This window comes from Brachycentrus maculatus, unplaced genomic scaffold (assembly GCF_059751285.1).
Source record: "Brachycentrus maculatus isolate JH-2025_06_01 unplaced genomic scaffold, ASM5975128v1 h1tg000050l, whole genome shotgun sequence".
NCBI lineage: Eukaryota > Metazoa > Arthropoda > Insecta > Trichoptera > Brachycentridae > Brachycentrus > Brachycentrus maculatus.
This window is the reverse complement of record NW_028280804.1, coordinates 2,532,692-2,554,861: the sequence shown is the minus strand read 5'-3', so window position 1 is coordinate 2,554,861 and position 22,170 is coordinate 2,532,692. Positions and strand designations below refer to the sequence as shown.

At 32.7% G+C, this 22,170-nt stretch overlaps 1 protein-coding gene across 2 annotated transcripts in view; it reads left to right on the top strand.

The window, feature by feature from the left end:
- Positions 1-22,170, top strand: part of hth (Meis homeobox homothorax) — a 449,971-nt gene that overhangs the window by 298,707 nt on the left and 129,094 nt on the right. For both annotated transcript variants that reach the window (XM_088277921.1, XM_088277922.1), the window contains one exon: positions 7,342-7,490. In XM_088277921.1, coding sequence (XP_088134047.1) covers positions 7,342-7,490 — 149 coding nt within the window. The remainder of the gene's footprint in view (positions 1-7,341; positions 7,491-22,170) is intronic.

Sequence of the window (22,170 nt, the reverse complement as noted above, 5' to 3'; positions counted from 1 at the left end):
AATAGGTGGCCTATTCAAATATTCACGACCATTACCTGTTCTATAAAGGGATTTAGATAAATATCTTTGTTGTCTTTCCCCTATATCTTTGATTATTTAAGGACATTTACCCCTTGACTCAAACAAAAAGCCATTAACTACACATCGATGCATTACTCTTCCAAACATAAAAGGGTTTGCTAAAACAACAGCAGCCGAATCACGGGGCGAACGGGGAAGCAGAAACACGGAAGGGTGAGAGGAGCATTATCCCGGAATAAACTACAATTAAAATTTAAATTAAAATCAATGCTCGAGCGAGCCGTGTACGTCATTCTCGGTATTACGTTTGTATGCTCATTTGTTAAAATGGGGGACTGCGTAATTTTCGGTGCATCAGTTTGCCAGATCTCCGAGGTCTCGTAATGGGTGTCGATAATGTTAGAAAGCGCTCAGACATTAGCAGATAACCGAAACGAGGCTGGCTACCAAAAACATCCGAATCGTCTTGGAAATTTCATTTTAAGTAATTCAATTTCGAGCGAAATTGTTTCAATCGATAGGCTCTTTTGGAATTGTTGTAAATCAAGGAAAGCGCTAAACAAATATCCATATAATTTTTGACAGTCAGAGAAATGTGCACCTTTTACACTGACGCGGAAGAAATATTTTGGTTTGAGATGAGGGACGGTTCGAACGTTGTTCTGGAGTAGGCCATATCTCCCCATGAAGTGTAATGGGGGTGCGGTGAATGGGCTTGTAAGTTAATGAGTCACGCGCGGGTAGGAGAGGCAAATTATTCGGGGGAGAAGAGGGTGAACCCGTTTTTTGTGTTATTTTCTGGTGTCGATTCGGTTCGACGAGGTGACTGAGGGTTTTCGTTGGGAGAGAAAAGAGAAAGGGAAAATGGGTTAAATACTCAAACAATTTTCCATTAAGTGTCATTAAAATATCGTCCCCATGAAATATTGAAAAATTTTAAAATATTTTTAAAATTAAATTATTTTCTTCTTTTTCTAACCCTTAACCACATCCAATGGTGCATAAAACACTGCATCGTACTGACGCAGTATTATCTTAATCGTTACTTACATGAATGCAAGGTGATCTCTCCTGCACTTTAGGGACCAGTCCAGAGTAATATTAAATAAATATTAGTGTGTAAAATCCCTCACATTTATTTTCAACCCCCCCCCCCCTAGGAACCCGAGACCTCAAGACCTCCAGAACGGTTGCTAAGTACGCTAACCATTACACCACGGTGGCGGACTAAATAATTTTTTATTTTATATTTTGTTGAGTAAAATCCCTTATGCCAGATTTTACTTACTTACTAAGCGTTTTACTCTAAGATTTTTTGAAAAGGGAGGTCTAAAATATTATATAATAATTGTGGTAAAAGTTAAACGCAACTTTTCGTCTAAATTATAAAATATTTTTTCAGCTAACGCTGAGGATTTCGATTTACTCAAGTCCATTAAAGTCTAAAAATACACCATCTAAAACGCGTCTGATTTGAATACTGAGTTGATTAAACTAATTCCCAGTACAACACCGTGGGTGAGCGCGACGTTAACCCATTCAATATTTCCTTCCAACTAATCAATCACCTCCCCGCGTGCCCCCTCCCCCTTCCCGGTGCATCCAGAAGAAAGGGGCGCCAAATTGCATTATGCAGGGAAATTTCATATGTATCTATCCAATGTGCACTTTCGGGGAACGATTTGAACTAATCCAGTGATCCATCATTACATTAGCGGGGACCTACCCTAGCATATCCATGTCGGTCTGCCGACTCCCGAATCGCGCCGAATGTCATGGAAAACTGACGTTTACAACCCATTTGCGCAAGGTCTGTTATTTAATTCGTAAGCTGCGCGGACTTACGACAGTTTGAAACGGAACGGGGAATGCAAACAAAAATAGTTTACCCCGAAGAAGGACACATGTGACTTATGGAATTCAGATGTTTTCTTTGATACGAAGTCTGCAGTATAAATGAAAATAATACCTTATTTATGTATTCTATAGTATTTATTTAAATTAAATTAATTGAGTCGGCACTCACTTTGTGGTAAAATCTACCCATTTTAAATTTATGCTTTACTTGGTAAATACGAATATTTCTTAAAATCTGTAAAAATAATACGTTGTTTGAAAATGATGCTGAATGCATCGAAATAAGAAGTAATGGTATAAACCGAGTAAAACTTTAATTAAAAACGGATTTTTAAATTTTATTTTAGAGCATTGGATCTTAGAAGAATTTCTGACCAAATTCTTCTTTAAGGTTTTGACTGTATTCAATGTTAAATAAATCTTTTTTAAATGAGATGATTTGTTTTTCAACGTTAAATGTTAAATTGAATTAATTAAAATGACTTCTAGTGACTGCCTTAAATATGCAGACTGCACCGCGTGTACCGTTGCCCTCGGATAAATATAAATAAATATAGGGGTATCTATCTACCCGGGGAGCAGAGGTGCGGGGAGGTGAACCGAAGCTTTTAGCCGCGCACTATGCGATATAAAGTATAAACGCCATAATCCGATTTGGGCGTCATCCATCGCCCGGGCGCGTTGATTTGATTTGTTTGCCGAATGAATATTTTATTTTTGCTTTATTGCGTTAAGAGTTGTTGCACACCCCCTCGCATCCTGCCACCCTGGTACCCCGATACGGGTGCGGAATGCAATTTTGTGACACGGTATACTGTATTTTGCGCTAATGTGTTTTCTTCCCTTGATTGATGTAGGCGGGGAGCGGGTGACTTCGGTTCGTAACAGTAATGCCTTAATTGAACTGGATGCGGGAGTGAATAAGTGAGAAATGAGGAAACTACACATTCTTGCACATACAACTTAAATGTATCCCATTCATATTGAACTGAGCCGTTCATTTCATTAACTCTTTATTTATTTTTTATGTTTAAAATAACTCATTTACTTACTTAACCATAATATATTGTATTGTTGGGTAATATATCCAAAATAAAACAAGGTTTGTTGGATTGAATTCTACATTTATTTATATATATGTTAATACGTGACGCGTTTCGTCTTCTTAGGACATTATCAAACACTGAGTTTATCACGAGTGTTTGATAATGTCCTAAGAAGACGAAACGCGTCACGTATTAACATATACATAAATAAATGTTGAGTTCAATCCAATAAACCTCGTTTTATTTTGGATATATTACCCAACAATTCAATATGGAATTCTACCAACTGTCTGCAGTTACAATAAATAATATATTATACTTATTGATATGGCGTTTAATGTGTAGAACTCCATTTAAATTAATGTATTGATTTTGAAATCTAGCACAGATTTTTTGAGTCTACTAAGTTGTATTTTATTAAAAAAAAATAGTGACAATTGTTTTGCCTAGTTGTAGCATTTTCAAACGAATAAGAAAAAGTACTTAGAAAAACGTTACACAAGTGTATAAAGTGATCACTTAAGCCAACCGAATGTCCGGTCGCAAGCCCTTAGAGCTCAAACTTCAATATATTTTAGCATATAAACTATAAATCCTTCGTTCCAGACACCTATAATTTATATTGATATATCATTCGTAATGCGAATTATTCAATGTCTGATAGCAAAAAATATATTGTAAAAAAAAACTGATTTTTATTTACAACAAAGGTGTGTTTACAAATCTTGAATATTTCTAATTAGGAGTTATTTTTAAATTATTTTTTTGGCATCTCAACAGAGATGAAGAAGAATATAGAAGTCTTGGCATTTACGGGGCTTACGTCATAGGACCTATGACGGTCGCAATCCCTGTAAATGCCCAGACTTCCATATTCTTTTTTATCTATGTTGAGATGTCAAAAAATGTTAAATTTAGTTGGATGATCTTATTATTGGATTTCATTGTGCCACACAATTTATGATAAACCATTCAATAAAAATAAATCAATTTAAATTTGTTAAAGTTACTTTGTGGTAAAATCGCGGTAAAATTTATGGTAAAATACGGTGTTTGAAAATTATGCGGAATGCATCGAAACACGTGCCATAGTAGATTTTAAGCAATAGTGGTATTTACTAAGTAAAACTTAACTTAAAAATAAAATTGTTTTATTTCGTTTAAATTTCTTAAATGTTTTTGTACAACAGTAAAACCTGATATAAAATTTTCCTAATAAAACGAATTTTCTTTTAGTACTCAAATTTGAGTGTTTGCTTTACGTTTTACCATTTTTACCCCTAGATGCGGTAAAACAAGAATCGAACAATCTGCATTTCTTTTAATGGTGAACTTAAATTCAACACCGAGATCCCGACATTCACTCAGATTCAATTACAGGACATTAAAAGTTTGCTTCGAGCATAGCATTACCACCGCGAGACGTGACCGCGGGACACGGTACAGGGCTAGCCCGGGCTCCTCCAACTGTATTTTTTTTAAATTTATTTATTATTAAATACTTCAATTAATATTTTAATATTTAAATATTTTATTATTAAATGTCCGCCTCCGTAGTGTAATGGCAAGCATGCTCGGCTACCGTTTTGGAGGTCCCGGGTTCGATTCCCAGGGGGGTAAAATAAATACAAATGATTTTTTCACTCTAATATTTATTCAATATTACCCTGCACTGGTACCTGAAGCGGAAGGCTGATCACCTTTTCTTCATGTATTAACGATCAAGATAACATTGCGTTCATATGATGCAGTGCCCTATGCATCATTGGGTGCGGATAAGGGTTTGAAATGAATGAATGAAATTAAATACTACATTTTGAGTGTGTCCAAATACTTATTTACAAATCTGGATTTTATATGTTTTTTTTACGTTAATCTTCACTTAACCATACCTATGACGGTAGTAAGCCTTGTAAATGCTCAGACGTATCCTTCTTCATCTATGTTGAGATTTCATTTTTTTAAATGTAAAATGAAAGTAATTTTTTATTTTGTTTCATAAATAAAATTACCTTTATTTTTATTACAATTTAAAACTGAAATAAAAAATGGTAACTCAAAACTAACCAACTAACCATCACACCGCTTCCCGCAGGGGTAGGCAGAAGGAATCGAACGCCACACCACTCTGTCTTTGCAAACATTCTTTGACTTTTCCACATTCATGCATCCTTTCATACTTACCCGACCATTATTACGACTCCTGTCCCGGCCGCTTACAAGTGTTTGACATAGCTGATTGTGCAAAGTTTTCCTCGGTCTTCCTCTACTTTATTTTCCTACTATATTCGCCTCATAAATTTGTTTAACCATTCTTTCCTCACTCATACGTTCCACACGTCCAAACCATCTCAACACACCTTTCTTAATTTGAAATTTTTATATTTTAATTATAAAATGGAAAATCACTTATAAATTAAACAAGTAGTACTTCAAGTTAGTACTTCAAATATAAATTAAACAAAATAAATTTGTTTTTTTTTAATTGTTTTATTTAAGTTTTACTTGGTAAATATCACTATCCAAACTATCTCAACATACCTTTCTTAAACTCTTCATTGCAAATATATATTTCATGTACATTTTAAGAAAAAAAAATAAACATAGATTTAAAAAGCACTGCTTCGTGGCTCGACGTGTAGTTCCGTGGCGCGTTATCTGTCGTAATTAGTTAAAACAGCATTTTAAATGCAAAGCGCACGGCAATTCCGTAAGGCGATAAGAAACAATCATTAAAGGTGTGCCAACTCCCCCGGGATGGGGTGAGGACGGGCGCGAGGGTGTCGGGGGCGAGGGGGGTGCAGGGGGGAGGGCTGCATTTCTAATGGCGGCTATTGACGTCGGGAAATACGAGTCTCCAATAATGGCCATTTGTACAAACAGAGCGCCGTACGTCTTAAACCATACATAATAGAAAGTGTGTTTTAGTATGTAGGTACACAAAAAAGATTGGTTTAGAAAAATATTAAAAATAACAGTATTTCTAATCTGTATTTGATTTCAAAATGTATTTTTATGCAGTTAAGTTTTCCATCTTACCAACGAAAAAATCTACCCTAGTCATTTCAAAAAAATCTTACAGATGACAAAAAGTTTACATATTGTTATAGATACATAAAGAGTTATTTTTAGTATATATATAATAAAAACAAGATTTTTAATACGTTTAGCAAATTCTAACAATAACAGTATTTCTTGTCTGTCTAAGCATTGTATTTAATTTTCAAAGGTGTTTTGATGCAGTTAAGTTTTCCATCTTGCTAATGAAAAAATCGACCTCAATCATTTCACAAAAATCCTACGAATGTCAAAAAGTTATTCTTCTTCTAACCTTTATCCGTACCCAATGGTGCATCGGCTACTGCTTCATATAAACGCAATGTTATCTTAATCGTTAACACATAAAGGAAAGGTGATTAGCCCTCCGCTTCAGGTACCAGTCCAGAGTAAAATTGAATAAATATTACAGTGAAAAATCAATTATATTTATTAGACCCTTACATCTGGGAATAGAACCCGGGACCTCTTGTACGGTAGTCGAGCGTGCTGACCATTACACTACGAAGGCGGACAAATTTATTATTATTTTAATAGGTTTAGAGAAATTGTCAAAATAACAAAAAGTTTACTATGTCTGAGTTTCTTTATATTGTTTTTAAATTTCAAAGGTGCAGTTACGTTTTTCATCTTATTAATGAAAAAAAAACTTACTTGAATTATTTCACAAAAATCCTACAGATGACAAAAAGTTCACATTTTGTTTTTAAAGTCGCGTCCATTATACATATAAATATATACATATAAAGTCCTTTCTGTATGCTATGGTGAATATTGCACATTGGTAAAGTGATCACTTAGCAAGGCAATGCTTGGTCGTAAGTTAGTCCGTTGTCCGAATTAATTTATCAGAGCGAAAAAATAATACTTCATTTTTGAGTCTTAATATTTTCTACTTACTAAAGGTTACTAGTTTAAACAGCCAATATCAGGTCAGGTATGCTTTATAAATGTCAAGACTTCCATATAACCTTGTCGAAAATACTTTTTCGTCTTAGCGAAAATAAAAATATATATAGACAAATATAAAATAAACTCAATAAAAATATATTTATTTACACAATTTAAACAGCCTTAATAAAGAAAGGTTACAAACATTCTTAGTACATTTATTATCTATAAAATAAAAATAATAGTAAAAAACAAAAAAAAAAACAAAAAAACACTAATTCCAAAAAGGTACATATAAATTTGAAAACGCCTGGTTGTAGGCAAAAGGTTATACAATGGTGACGAAATATTGTTTACTGTACTCCTAAAACAGTTGATGAGGCTTTATAGTTTTATTACTCTGAATCTTTTTTCGTATTTTAGATTTTTTAATGAATATCATGTTTAATTGTCCACTTACTTGTTTCAGGTGACGCGAGTAATGCGAGTATCGGGAGCGGAGAAGGCACGGGGGAGGAAGATGATGATACGAATGGAAAGAAAAATCAGAAAAAGAGAGGAATTTTCCCTAAAGTGGCCACCAACATCCTCAGAGCGTGGCTCTTTCAACACTTAACGGTAAGACTATTTAATTTGATCATGAAATTAAACGGACCATTGGAACGAAGAAAAATTTATGGCCAGCAAACTCAACCGAAATTCTTACCTCCTGCATTTAATTTCGTATATCCTTCCAAATACATTTTAATGAATTTATTAAAACTTAAGACTGTCGTAAAATTTATTTTACGGCAATGTAACCGATTTTCATCCCCCATCCCTTATGAAAAGTACCAGGGACGCAGGTGTAGCCGGAGTAGGGGCTTTGCCTTTTCCCATGTTAATAATGCTACGGCAGAAAGACCAGCCATTGCGCGTTGTATATACTATAGAATGCTTTATAATAAATACCAACTTCACCCTTAAAGTACTCTCTGATGGATCGCGGCTTATAATGTACTAGAAAACCACAAGGGAAATGGTATTTAAAATGTATAATAACAAGCCACATATAATCTTATCGATTTCTTACAAAAAAGCTTAAAGCTTAAATTTGCGGAAACAGAATTGTTTCTGAACTGTACTAAATTAAAGCGCAAATATTGTATTAGATATATACTCGTACATATATTTTTTATGTAGAAATGAAAAAAGGGCCTCATGTGTTTCATTACAACTTCGAGCACCGCTTTACATATATTATAAATTTGAATTATTTTATTGGCTAAATTAATGCTTTTATTTTTGTAGATTTTATTAAACTGATATATAACAATGAGTTTTTTTATAAAAAACAAAATACTGGCAAAGGAAAAACGCACGGAAACATTAATATATTTGGAAAAAACGATTTTGATTTCTGCGTACTGCAAAATAAATTAATATTGCACATAATTTAATATTATTGTAAAACAAAATAATACAAAAACTATTCGAACGAATTATTTATTGATTTGGCGTTTAATTTGTAGAACTCCATTTTAATTTATGTATTAATTGTTAAATTAAACACAATTTACTAAGTTGTATTTTATTATTAAAAACCACATAAAAATTAATATCATGACAAATGTCCTAGTTATGGCATTTTCAAACTAATGTGAAGATTGAATGGACTGAAGGTTCTTAAATAGCTATACAATTCAAATAGCTATACAGAACGAATTGTATCATACAATCCATAAAACTATTATACAATTCAGTGACAGTGGAATATCGATGTTAGTGTATGTCATCCTATTATTCATAAGTAGTGAAATGTACATAATACTGTGTGCTAAAGATAGTATCTCCCTTAGAACATAATAATGTAATGTTACCTGTTGAAGGCACCCCTTTACATATAGTCACATTTATAGCCCATCAATTGAACGGCGTCAGAGTCCTATTTACCGCGATCTTATTGTCATGACGTCATGGAGCCAGGGTCTAACGGAGGCTTGCCTATTTCCGTTGGCAGTCGTCTATATTTCCGTTCCGGGTTACTCAGGCTTTGCCTTCGCATGACGACCGTATAGAAGGGAAATGGCATTCTAGCTCAGGCAGTAATCTACTGTGATGCGTCTCTAATACGAATTGAGATCATTTCACCTAGTTCTTCAAGATCTTTTTTGAATTTGATATAAGCAAGTAATGAAAAAGTTGATGTTATTTTCGCTTCTCAATTTTTCCTTTCATAATGTGGGAAATTGGAAATTTCTTTAAGGAATATATATTATTTTTTAGTTTGATTGGAGAAAAGATGATGTTATGATTTGTTTATTTTGTTCCTTCAGGTTTGGTTTTACATAAGGTTTTTTTCAAGCCGGGAAATGATTTTGTGATACATTTCATGTCAATATAATGTGAAAATAACTAAATGGTAAAAAAGTCAATATAAATATGTGTCGTTTTGAATGCAAACTGTATTTTCAGTTATGATAAAAAATACGTATTTTAAATCTGTTAAAAGCTCAGAAAGACTTAAAAACTTTTTTACAATATGCTGAAAATGATTTTAGGTAGTAAAAATCAAATAAAATATTTTCCTTAGGAAAAGATGACAGAAAATTCTTAAAATAAGAATTTTTCGGCAAAGTTAAATTAAAATTTGGCAATTTCAAGTCAAGCTCTTCCGAAATAAGTAGGAGAGAAGAATCCCTCGGATCCTTCTTTAGGAGGAAGGTGGCAAAATTCCGGCTAACGTTGCAATTTCATTACAGTCTTAGTGTCGTGGACATAAATCAACGCGGAGAGCAGGAGGGTGAGGAGGCTGCGCCAAGAAATTGGAAAGATAGAGCGAGAGCGCCACGCGACCGTCCCTCTCCTTCCCCGAGCGCGCATCAGAATCGAAGATAGTCGAAATCCTAGTTGATTTATTCTTTATTCAAATCTTATATAAGAATGTTCGATGTATTGAGACCTAGAGGATCGAGTAATCCAAACTTCGGGAATACCTATAGGTACCTATAAAGTTTTAGAGGGTTTTGTGAAAAATGGGGTGGTAAGGTGTCGCACGAAGAGATGTTCAATTTATTACTCCCAAGTAATTTAATCGAATTCTATAGAAAAGTATGTGCGCTCTTGATTATGGAAAGTTGCTCATGCAAATTTCAAATTATTCTGTTTTGTCAAGAACTCGCGACCGGAAAATTATATTAGGTACTATCGCGAAATCGCAGAATTAATTACGACTTAGGATTAAAATTTAAAGTTAATTTTCCTTATACAAATGAAAATCGGCGTTTTAATCTACGTAAAATCTTATTATTCATATACATCACTATGATTCTTACTTCATTTATACGTCTCTTCTCAGTTCTAAAGCGGATCTTTACTTAATGCATGTACTTGTGAATAATTTTTAGCGCTTTTTTTTACTTAGCGCCATGCTTTCGTCGAGTTATCGTAGCGAAATGTAAAGAGGGGTGAATCCCTTATGTATGTCCGTACGGAGCCATAACTAGGCGTTAAAATAACTAGAAGAGGCTATTTAAGTGTTCTGAACAAAATATACGGCTTAGAACATCTTTTTTGCTAAAACGGAAATCTTGTGTCTCATTACTCGCGCTTAAGAAACAGAACAGAAAGAATTACGAGTTGAAGGCTCGAGAAGAAATATTAGGGGGAGGGTGGTGGGCTAACGTAGCGAAGAAATTAACTTCTTGAATAACTAAATACGTTTAACTGGCGAAACGGGTTCGGACATTTTAAATTAACTCAGACATACGAACTGGCTGCCCGATAAGGCACAGTATTCTCTAGATTTAAATGTTAAATAATAACAGACAACACTGGCCAACAATGATTTTGTAACTGAAATTTTGATGACTGATTTGGACAAAGTTAATCGTTCTTATTCAAAGTCTATATGGTGACAAGCTTGAATCACTTCATATTTTACAACATTTTGAGTGTGTCCAAATACTTGTTCACAAAAATCTGGATTATCTCCAATTACAGGAGTTATTTTCATATTATTATTATTATTTTTTTTTTTTCCCAGACTTTATTCTTCTTCATCTTTGATGAGATGTCAAAAAAAAAATAAAAAATAAATAATACTTCATATTTTGATGTTACAGTCATATCATTGTTTGTATGGACCCCATAGTTGAAACCGTAATAGTGGTTGCTATCTAGACATGTTTTAGTCTAAGGTCTAAAGGATTCAAAAAAAGAATAGATAATTTTGGAGTGACAGTGGAAATATATTAACTTATTAATATTGAATACGATAACATTGTATGTTTAAAATACAATTATTCATAAATAATAAGATAAACTTTAGTCAATATCAGAATAAAAAATATCCATGACCAAAAAATCTGACGTGCTTTTTTTTGTTTTCGTTTTTAAATTCAGGAATGCAAAGTGCATAAAGATCAGGTATTTTCATGCCAGTAACAAAATAAAAGTTGTAAATTGGTGGTCAGTGTAATTATCCGAATTTTCTAGACATTTTGAATCCTCTAAGTCCTTTATGGTGGGACACCCAATACCCGTGATGAAGTCGGTTATTGAAAAGGGGTAAGATGAGTTGCTTACTTAGCGCGGTACTTAGTTTGCGCGGCGCTAAAAGGATATCGGATTATACTAATAGTACTCTTCTTAGAGGCTTTCGGCGTGTCGCCTCTCCGGCTGATGCACAATAACAATATTGTAGATGGGCCGATAATTCAGAAGGGTGGAGGCTCGATACTTATATTTTAACGTCTTTTTCTCAACAAAATAATTTAAATGATATCTCAATTACAGATTAATTTCACTCAGCTACCCTAACTATATGAATATGTATGGCAAAAGTTTGATTTCTTTTATGTTAACAATAAAAGCGTAAATAATTAGTTTCTTTGGAAATACTCAGAAAGAAAATCGCTAATTTGTATCAGGAAGGCAGACGCAGACAGAGATAAGCGAGCATAGTAGGTAGGAGCATGAACATGAACACCATCAGATCGGCCGAGTCACGGAACGCTGTGTAATGTTGCGTAAGTAATCGAGCGTCCATTAGATATTAGCTATTAGCGGTCCGTTGAATCACTTAGACTAGTAAGATGATACGAGAAGAGCTTGTCCGATTGAGCCTTGACATGTTGGCTAAAGGAGATATGCCCGGCACTTTCTTTTGTGTACATTAAAAAGGGTAAAGTATTATGTAGCAACGATTGCCGCTTGATCGATGGTACGTAATTAATTTCCGCTCGACTCTATAGACATCTACCGTCTTCTCATACAGGCCGACCGGCGAGCAATGAATTAAAGTCCTTAAAACTGACTCCGGTTCCGAGATAAGGCGGTCGCCAAATATAGCGTATAACGAGGTTTCAGCATCGAGAAAACCGAAGAGACATACTCGTACATATATGGTTAAATGAGACCGCTTATACGACGCTGAAGTAATAATGAAAACATAAATTGCGATTGACACAAATAGGCTGCTACAAAGTTGATCAAATAGGCTTTCGTGAACTTTTTCTTTACAAAAAGTGATACTAGTTATTTAAGCTTCGGACTGCTGTGTATCGGTCAATGTATACTGCGTTATCGCATCTCCATTCTCCGTAAGGGTGGTTCTCTGGTACTACTCCCCCTCGGGCGACTATCTGGAGACATGGCGTATAAAAAATAATATATCATTGAGGATTGCAGTATCAGGCGGGATCCCAGCGAGCCCATCGGGCTCATCCCTGGATTAGGACCCACGACTCATTAACCCCTCCCCTCCGCTGGACACACATAAAGGATGACCGCCGAGTACCGAGGGTTTCCAAACTACCTCATGCGGCGTTATAATATGAAGGCATCCATTTATAACGAGAATAATCCTCGGAAGCTAAGTGCAATCGGTGACGACGTATCATGACTTTTCATCCTCATGAGAAATATGTTGATGATTAATGTCAAATATTACCAGAGCACCGACTTTCTTACACAATATCTACTTTCCGTCACAAATGATTCAAAAACCTTTTTTCCTGTATATATATACACTGAGACACATTTCAATTTTATTTTAAGGGAAATATGACGTGATACTGCTAGAATTGATTATTAATAATAATAAATAAATCCTAGGTACATGCATTTTATAGTTTCCAATATTTTAAAACTATATTTTGCTTTGTATAAAGTTTTGTTTTACATTAGAAAAGGGAGGCTATCCATAAAGTACTTCGAACCATCTGTCCACTGTTCTTTCTCTTTCTCTGACTTTCAATTTCAAAAATTTTAGTTGTCCTTTTAAATACTAATTTTAAATTGTTTTAATACAATTACAATGAAATTTAATCCAGGAATTATTAAAAGATTGATGACATAAAGCATTCGCATTTTTATTGAATTATATTTAATTCAATATAAGACATTGCGACACCAGTTTTTCCACAGGAATAAGTTGGTTGGTTTACATCTCCTAGTTTCTGCTCTCCCGAGATCTCGGACTTAGACCACTAAGGCTTTTACCACGTCACCGTTGGGACGAATAACTTCTTATCTTAACAACCGCAAAGGGGACGATGATGGTATTAGGGAAACATGCAAAATGTTTTCAAATGGGATTTCAAGTCGCACAAATCTCACCAGAGGGTCGTCTTATTCTTTTACTCGAGCTTAAGAAATTATTTCAATGAACGTTTTAGCTAAGAAAGATACCACTCTTTTGTGAACAATTTGATCGACACCTAAATATAAAATAAATGTCAAAATTTCACATGGTAAAATCGATTTATAGTTATATTGAAAAAAAAACATTGATAAACATAGGTATATTTATTTTATAATTTAAAAAAAAACTTTATTTTTAAATCACTATAAATTTTTCATTATTACTTAATTGTAATGTCTACCGGATTCTTTTTCAAGACTGATTAATACTAAAACACTATCTACTTAACAAAATTCATCAGTAACCGGTAGACATTATATTTAAGTTATAATAAAATATTTACAGTGATTTTAAAACAAAGTTATACATTAATTATAAAATGGAAAATCACAAAGTTATTGCTTCGAATATAAAATGTATTTATTTATATTTTGAAGTGATAATACGATTAAATTAAAACTTGGGCTATCTAGAATCTCTCTATTTTCTTTAAAATGCTTAACTCTTTATTTCGTAACGCTACCTATCCCTATCTTGTATAAATTTGTAGAATAAATTCTGGAAGAAGATCAATTATAAGATAATAAAAGTAAATAACGTGAAAAGCTAGCTTGAAACCTATCTCTTGAATAAAAATAAACCTTAAATTTCAACCTGCACGGGAAGCAGCGCCGATAAGAGAAGTCAACACTAATATAAGCCTCCCCGGGGATCAGAAGACGTAGAAGGGTTATACCTTCCTATGTATATAAAGATCAAGACAGGGGCGAGGGATCTTTTTGCCTGCATCCATCTTTGTTTGTGAAGCACAACATCCCTACTATTACTTACACCTAGGTGTGAGGTAAAAAGGATGACTACTAACCGTGCTGACCGAAGAAATTAACAAACGACAGTGCCCTCGAGTAGTTAGTTACCTTTCGCAGTGCAAACACTACACGTAAATACATGGATAACCATTTAGATCATATCAAAAATTATCTCCCTAGCTCTACTAAGTCTGGAAATGATTGTATACAAACTTTACTGCATTTTGAGTGTGTCCAAATATTATAACTGTCTGTATTATCTCCAATTACGAATTTTTTTATGGAGATAATCCAGATTTGTAAAAGTTGTAAATAAATTAACTGGTCAAATTATAACCTAAAATAATTTTTTAAATTGTATTTTCCAGCTTTTCAAGTTTTTAAAAATATAATCCAAGATTTGGACCTCACTACTCATACTAATAAAAGAGTTTCTGCTCAATAAATAGCTTCGTTTCATCAATAGATGTCTCTAGCGAAATTATAATAATTCAAGAACAATGTTTTCGAAATTGGATCATATATATATATATATATATATATATATATATATATATATATATATATATATATATATATATATATATATATATATATATATATATATATATATATATATATATATATATATATATATATATATATATATATATATATATATATATATATATATATATATATATATATATATATATATATATATATATATATATATATATATATATATATATATATATATATATATATATATATATATATATATATATATATATATATATATATATATATATATATATATATATATATATATATATATATATATATATATATATATATATATATATATATATATATATATATATATATATATATATATATATATATATATATATATATATAAATATGTACATATCTTTGATGAGATGTCAAAAGAAAATATGAAAACTCCTATAAATATATATATATATATATATATATATATATATATAAATATGTACATATCTTTGATGAGATGTCAAAAGAAAATATGAAAACTCCTATAATTGGAGATAATCCATATTTGTGAACAAGTATTTGGACACACATTAATAATTAAACTGGTCGCTGTAATATGGTCGTTGTCCACCTAGCCAGGACTTGAAACGAAACGAAAATATTTCGTTGGCCTTTTGATTGCCGGGACACTTCTGTCCATTTGATACTCGGGATGTATTACGTGTCTTCTATCGGGCGGCCGTAAGCCCTGCGGCCGGGCTCGGGTACGACTGTGCGACTGTGGGGCCATCCTTTAATTCCAGCTGACAGGTGACCGCGCTCCCCTGGGAAGGCCTCTCGGTGGTGGCGGCTTAACCATCCTATTTCTGCTGCCCTGGTACTTGTACAAATTCACCGGAATTACAATCGTCATTTTTAAGCGAAATACACCCCTAATACTTGCTGACCTTATTAAGGAAACTACAAGCATGATTCAATATTGCTACACAGATATTCAAAATTATATTAAATGTTTGAAAAATATATGAAATTGATTTTATTTTACAACATTTTGAGTGTGTCCAAAATCTGGATTATCTCCAATTACACGAGTTATTTTCACGTTATTTTTGACATCTCATCAAAGATGAAGAAGCATTCGTTCATTGAAAATTGGTTCATATATATAGAACTTCCAAGAATTTGAGTAGCGTAGTTGTATTTAATTTATTATTAGATTAAAACCAATATTTTTAGCTTTTCCACTTTTTTATTTGACCAACATCATCAGACTGGTGAGAGGCTTTACAAATTTGTATGTTATATATAAAAGAAGGCAGGAGTTGATAACCATGATTTGATATAATTTTATGAGAAATTAATTTAATTTTAGTGAATTTAAGTATTGTATGATATTTTAAATATTTTTTTTATAAAGGTTTTTTGTATTGAAAGCACGATTTTATATAAAGTTAAAAATAAAAAAAATAAAAAAAATTAAAAATAAAAAAAAGTGGAAAAGCTAAAAATATTGGTTTTAATCTAATAATAAATTAAAAATGCAATTCCATCACGAAGTGTCAGTGGATAATATAAATCTATTAAAAAGTAGTTGTATTTGTCAATAATGGGTAGAATTGGTGAATGTTACACGTGTGTAAAGTGATCACTTAAACCAGCGTATGACGGTCGTCAGCCCCGTAAATGCCCACACTTCCATATTCTTCTTCATCTTTGATGAGATGTCAAAAAATAATATGATACTATTTTATTTGTGCATATTTTTTTCGGAGAACGTTGAAGTTTATCAACCATCTCAAAAAGGTTGTTGTATGTAATTAACAAAATACGATTCCAATGATTAATACACTTTTACTTACTAACTAACCAGCACGCCGCTTCTCCGCAGGGGTAGGCAGAGAGAATAGAACGCCACACCACCCTATCATTGCAAACATTATTCGCTTCTTCTACATTCATGCATCTCCTCATACACATCCACCGATTATTCCGACTCCTGACCTCTTTCAAGTATTTGACATACCTGATCGTACCAAGTTTTTCTCTATCTTCCTCTGCATCTTTTTCCAATTACATTCGTCTCATACTATTGTTTTGCCGTTCTTTCCTCACTCATACGTTCAACATGTCCATACCATCTCACACACCTTTCTTAATTTTATTGATTATGCTTATCTCAGCCTTACATTCTTTCCTTATTTCGCCATTCGTGCATGCATAAAAAAATATTAACTAATTTATTTATTTAATTATTTAAACTTCATGTACAGAAAAGAAAAAGGTACATTGGCATGCTTATTGCTAAAAAGCAATATCTTCCAAACAAAAACAGACTAGTGATATTGGTCAAAACGTTTTATTCCATATATAGATGTCAGACTCCGTAGTGTATTCCCGGGTTCGATTCCCAGGGGGGGTTCATGATCAAGATAACACAGCGTTTATATGATACAGTGCCCTATGCACCATTGGGTGCAGGTGAGGGTTTGAAGAATGGATGTTTGCAATCAGAGGGTAGATAGTACTTGAACATTAAAAAAAAAACATAAATTGCAAATTGACGATAGTAAGTATAGTAAAAATAATACTTTGTTGTCTCCTGTAATGAGTATGATTGTACACACATCTCGAAAAGATGGCGGCCGACATCTAGGCCCGTGTCGCGAGCCTGGCGGTACACGGTACAGTTTGGCGGGGTCCCTTCGAGCCAACCCTTTCGCCGTTCGGCCATAAATCTTCCCGCGGATCGGCGCGGAGGGAGCGGCATCTGCAATCGGCTAAACGAAATAATTACACGTCGGAATGAGCTCATCAGAACTCGCCGGAATGAATCCCCCGGGCCGGTGGTAGCGCGCTTTTGTTTTCTGCGCAAGATTTCCCGCCTAAACGCTTCTGGGAGCCGGGCCCCGTGGGGAGGGGGAGTTATACGACTATTTGCAAATTATTATTACATCGCATGTGGATTTATGTGCAACGTGTTGAACCGCAGAAGATATGATTAAATTTATTTGCACCCCGCGCGTGTGACGTAATCTACTGTTATCGCCGCTAGATTATAAGGAAATCTGTATTGCGTACATTACATCTGGCGACTTGTATTCTCTTCTTTATCATCACGGTAAATTAAAATACATTCGAATTGCAAGTACAACAGTGGGTAGTGCTTTATATGTACGGGTTCAAAAAATAGTATAAAATGTCTAATTTCATTAATTTATTCGGATACGAATTTTGATGTACTCCGCATCATTTTCTAACACCAAACGGTGTTTTAAAATAATGCGGAATGCATCTAAACACGTGTCACAATAGGTTTTAAGAAATAGTGGTATTTACCAAGCAAAACTTAAACAAAAAAATAAAAACAAATATATTTTGTATATTAAAAGTATTCTTAACTTTGTGGTATGGTAATATAACACTCTACTTATCATTAATCGTTCACATTGTGTAATACCACTTCAAACAAGTGGTATTACACAAGGTGAACGATTAATGAAAAGGAGAGTGATATAAAAATAAATGTTTAATACTGAAGTCTGTAATAATAAAGTAAATGGAAATTCAGTTGCGATTTCTAGGGGTATTTAATAATTTTATTAGTTAATATAATTTGTATATGTACCATTTGTGATTTACAAGATAATAAAATGACGTATTACTATCATATTTGAGTAATATACAAGAAAAATATTTTTTTGAAGTTTCTCGAAAATTATTGAAAGCTCATTTGAACCTAAATAGAATCCGAACGGTTTTAGCGAAGATTAAAGTTGGACAGAGAGGGCGTCTATATGCCTGGATTAAAATGCCAACTCATTTGGAAGGAATTAACTGGACTTAGTTGTTGGATGGTCAAGCGATATTGCTTATGAAGCTCTCTCTCTATGAATATATACGTACGTACATGAGAGAGCTAAGTACAACTTTTTATCGTAATAAAAAAAAATACAATGTTTTTATTCATCGTTGGAGTAACTTTTAGATTATTGTAAAATCCTTTATCATTTTAGTATTCTAATCACATTCGTACCTAGAAAATCCGATCTCACGTTGAAGGCTGAGCAAACAAAAAAACTGCTGTTAAACGGTTGAAAGATAAAAATCTTAATGTCCGCTTTAGCATTCACTGGCCTACGGTCGCATGGATATTGGCCGATAAAATGACCGGACCAAGTCTCAAACCGGCGTATCTCTACGACATTGTATATGCTAATACCTGACCGACAAAGCGGCATTACGGCAAAGGCTCTGAAAAATAGACCATAGAACCTGCTCAGAGCCAGTAATTGGTAGAATATAAAATAAAAGAGTTTTTTTTAGCTCTTAAGTATGTGAGGTTTGAATTTCTTGCGGGTCGTAGGAACATATCGGAAAATGATCGCATTTTCACAGCCCGGCGTTACAATTACATTTCCCGTCCACAATGGCTTGCACTTTGAAGTAACGAAAAGTCTAATCGCGATCTCTCACATCTACATAGGAGCACACTCGTTCAAAATCTTTTATACAAGTTTATGCTCGCGGGACTCGGAGTTCCATTTCGAGTCGGTCTCGTTTTGGCCGAGCTTAAACGGGTTCTATAGCATTTATTGGATATAGAGGCTGTTAAGATAGACATCTAAATAGCGAGTGAACCCTCCCGGTTCTGGAGAGTTTAGGGAAAATGGGAACCAACCATAAGAATGAATTTCCTCCCGAGTACTTCTTCCTTCCTTCCTTTGGAGAGTACTTGACAATGATTTATATTGACACGTGTTGTTCACACCTTGTCGTTGTTCACACCTTCCGACAGTCGAAAACGCCCTTTTTTATCTCCAAGAGACAACCGTAGAAAAGTACATAATTTTAAATAACTACTCTGAAAATATCTCGAGATACACATTGAAAAAACTAATTTTAATATTTTAAAATTTAAAACTCGTTTTTAATAATATATTTTATTTCCAGCTAGTAATTTTTAAATACTTATTTTTTATATCGAAATTTCTACCGATACATATGCTTATTTTTTATTCCATAATGACAATATATGTAAAACATTTAAAATACAATGTTAATTCATGTAAATTAAAGTTCTTATGTATTAATTTTCTCACAAATTGATCTTGCATTCACCGGTGTTTGAAAACGATGCGAAATGCATCGAAACGCGTGTCATAATAGATTGTTTCTAAATAGTGGGATTTTCCAAGTAAAACTTTAATGTAAAAATATGAATTCTCTTCTTCAATACACACGAGTATAAAACCTATGTATAAATAAAAAAGGTTTGAAATATTTTGTACAGCTGAAAATATCCCGCATTTCTAAATTCGGAATAAAAGTGTACTTGCTTATTGAAAACATTTTTTTGGATTGTGAGGGAAAATATGCGACCCAAGTATTCGTAGACTTTTATGCTCTCGGTATTTTGTTTTAACACAAAGACTGATCGTAAAAATATGTTCAAACGTGTATTGCGTAGTCATGAATTGAATGCATTTATTCAAAGCACACTTATGATATTAGTAAAACAATGTTGGGGAAATTGTCTCAGGAATTTGCAGTGGAGTTTTATCTCCTTTAGTGCGATGGTCTAAACACAGAACTAAATCGTCGAGACTCGGGAATGAATAATGATCCAAACGTCGCACCACGAAGACATTTCAATCAGAGTAAGTGCGGAGGAGGATTACAACAAAATGTTCTCTCTTCTAACTTTGTTCTCCGGAATAATATCTCTCCCTAAATGTGTTTGTTTGAATTTTAGATTAAAAGAGATCTTGAGTTTTATTCGAAGTAACACGAGGTACTAGCAGATTTATTTATTTACAAATCGAGGACTAGCATTAAATTTTCCTAATGCATGTGATTTTTACACTTTTATACGCGATTTTTGAGATATTATTAATGTATTAACAACGTCTTCAGTGTGTCTGAATCAGAATATGGAAGTACAAGCTTATATTGTTCTAGAAATCCCGCATTCATTTCTATTAGACAATTTATATAAATATTTTTAATCTTATAAACATCTTATTTGTGTATGAGTTTTTAAATAAAAAAAAAAAAAAAATATATATATATATATATATATATATATATATATATATATATATATATATATATATATATATATATATATATATATATATGTATATATATATATATATATACATATATATATATATATATATATATATATATATATATATATATATATATATATATATATATATATATAAATATATATATATATAAATATATATATAAATATATGTATATATATATATATATATATATATATATATATATATATATATATATATATATTTATATATGTAAATATATATATATATATATATATATATATATATATATATATATATATATATATATATATATATATATATATATATATATAAAGAGAGTTTATTACTTTTTATTACATTTTAATCGTTAGTATAGCAGTAAATATGTTTCAATACCAAAAACTAATTCTTCCGTGTAATTTATTTAATATGATTTTTACATATTTATATAATGGTATATAGTATTATTTTTTGAGATATAACAAAATGAAGAAAAAAAAAGTATAACGCTTACTTAAACTTGATATATCAAAAACTCTTCCTCCTTTGCAAACCGTAATAAAAAGTTACATAAATTAAACGATATAGTTTCACCACATTATTTTAAGTAATTTTTTCATTTGTAGTTATTTGGCAGTCTACTGCATTCTGTAAACATTCACTGTACGTCCGTCTTGGAACGATTCTCCTCATTTGCAGATCACAAATAACGCAAGCGTACATATGCCACATGATTGTGAAATATTGAAAGGATGAATATGGAATCACCCACCATCCGATAATTCAACAGATTCGTATACAGCTAAATCACCTGTATTAATTATTAAAACCTGTAACCTGAGTAAAATCATGTATTTCTGTCACTTTGTATTGAAAATGTATTTTAAACTAAACATACTCGTACTTATACAAAAACTATTTTTTGTATACGAGTATGTTTAGGTTCTATAAAAAAATCCGTACCATCCCAAAAACAAATATCAATGATTTACATATAGAAGACAAAAAGAATTTAATTAAAGCAAGTATTCAATAACTATTGAAAGCTTTTCTCATTTAATATCATAAGTCATGTAGATTTTTAGGTGCTTGAATGCCTTTTTATTCAGCATAGAGGTTGATATAAATTTAGTTTTGCTCGACTGTTGACCACCGCAAATAGCCCTCCAGGTTGTTCTTTCGAGGGACGATGTTTTTCCTCCCGAAAACTTTTTGTACGTAAATGCAAAAAGGTTTGTAAATAGCAAACCGGGGGGCGCGTACCCCTGTATAGAGGGAGGGGGTTATTTATTGCC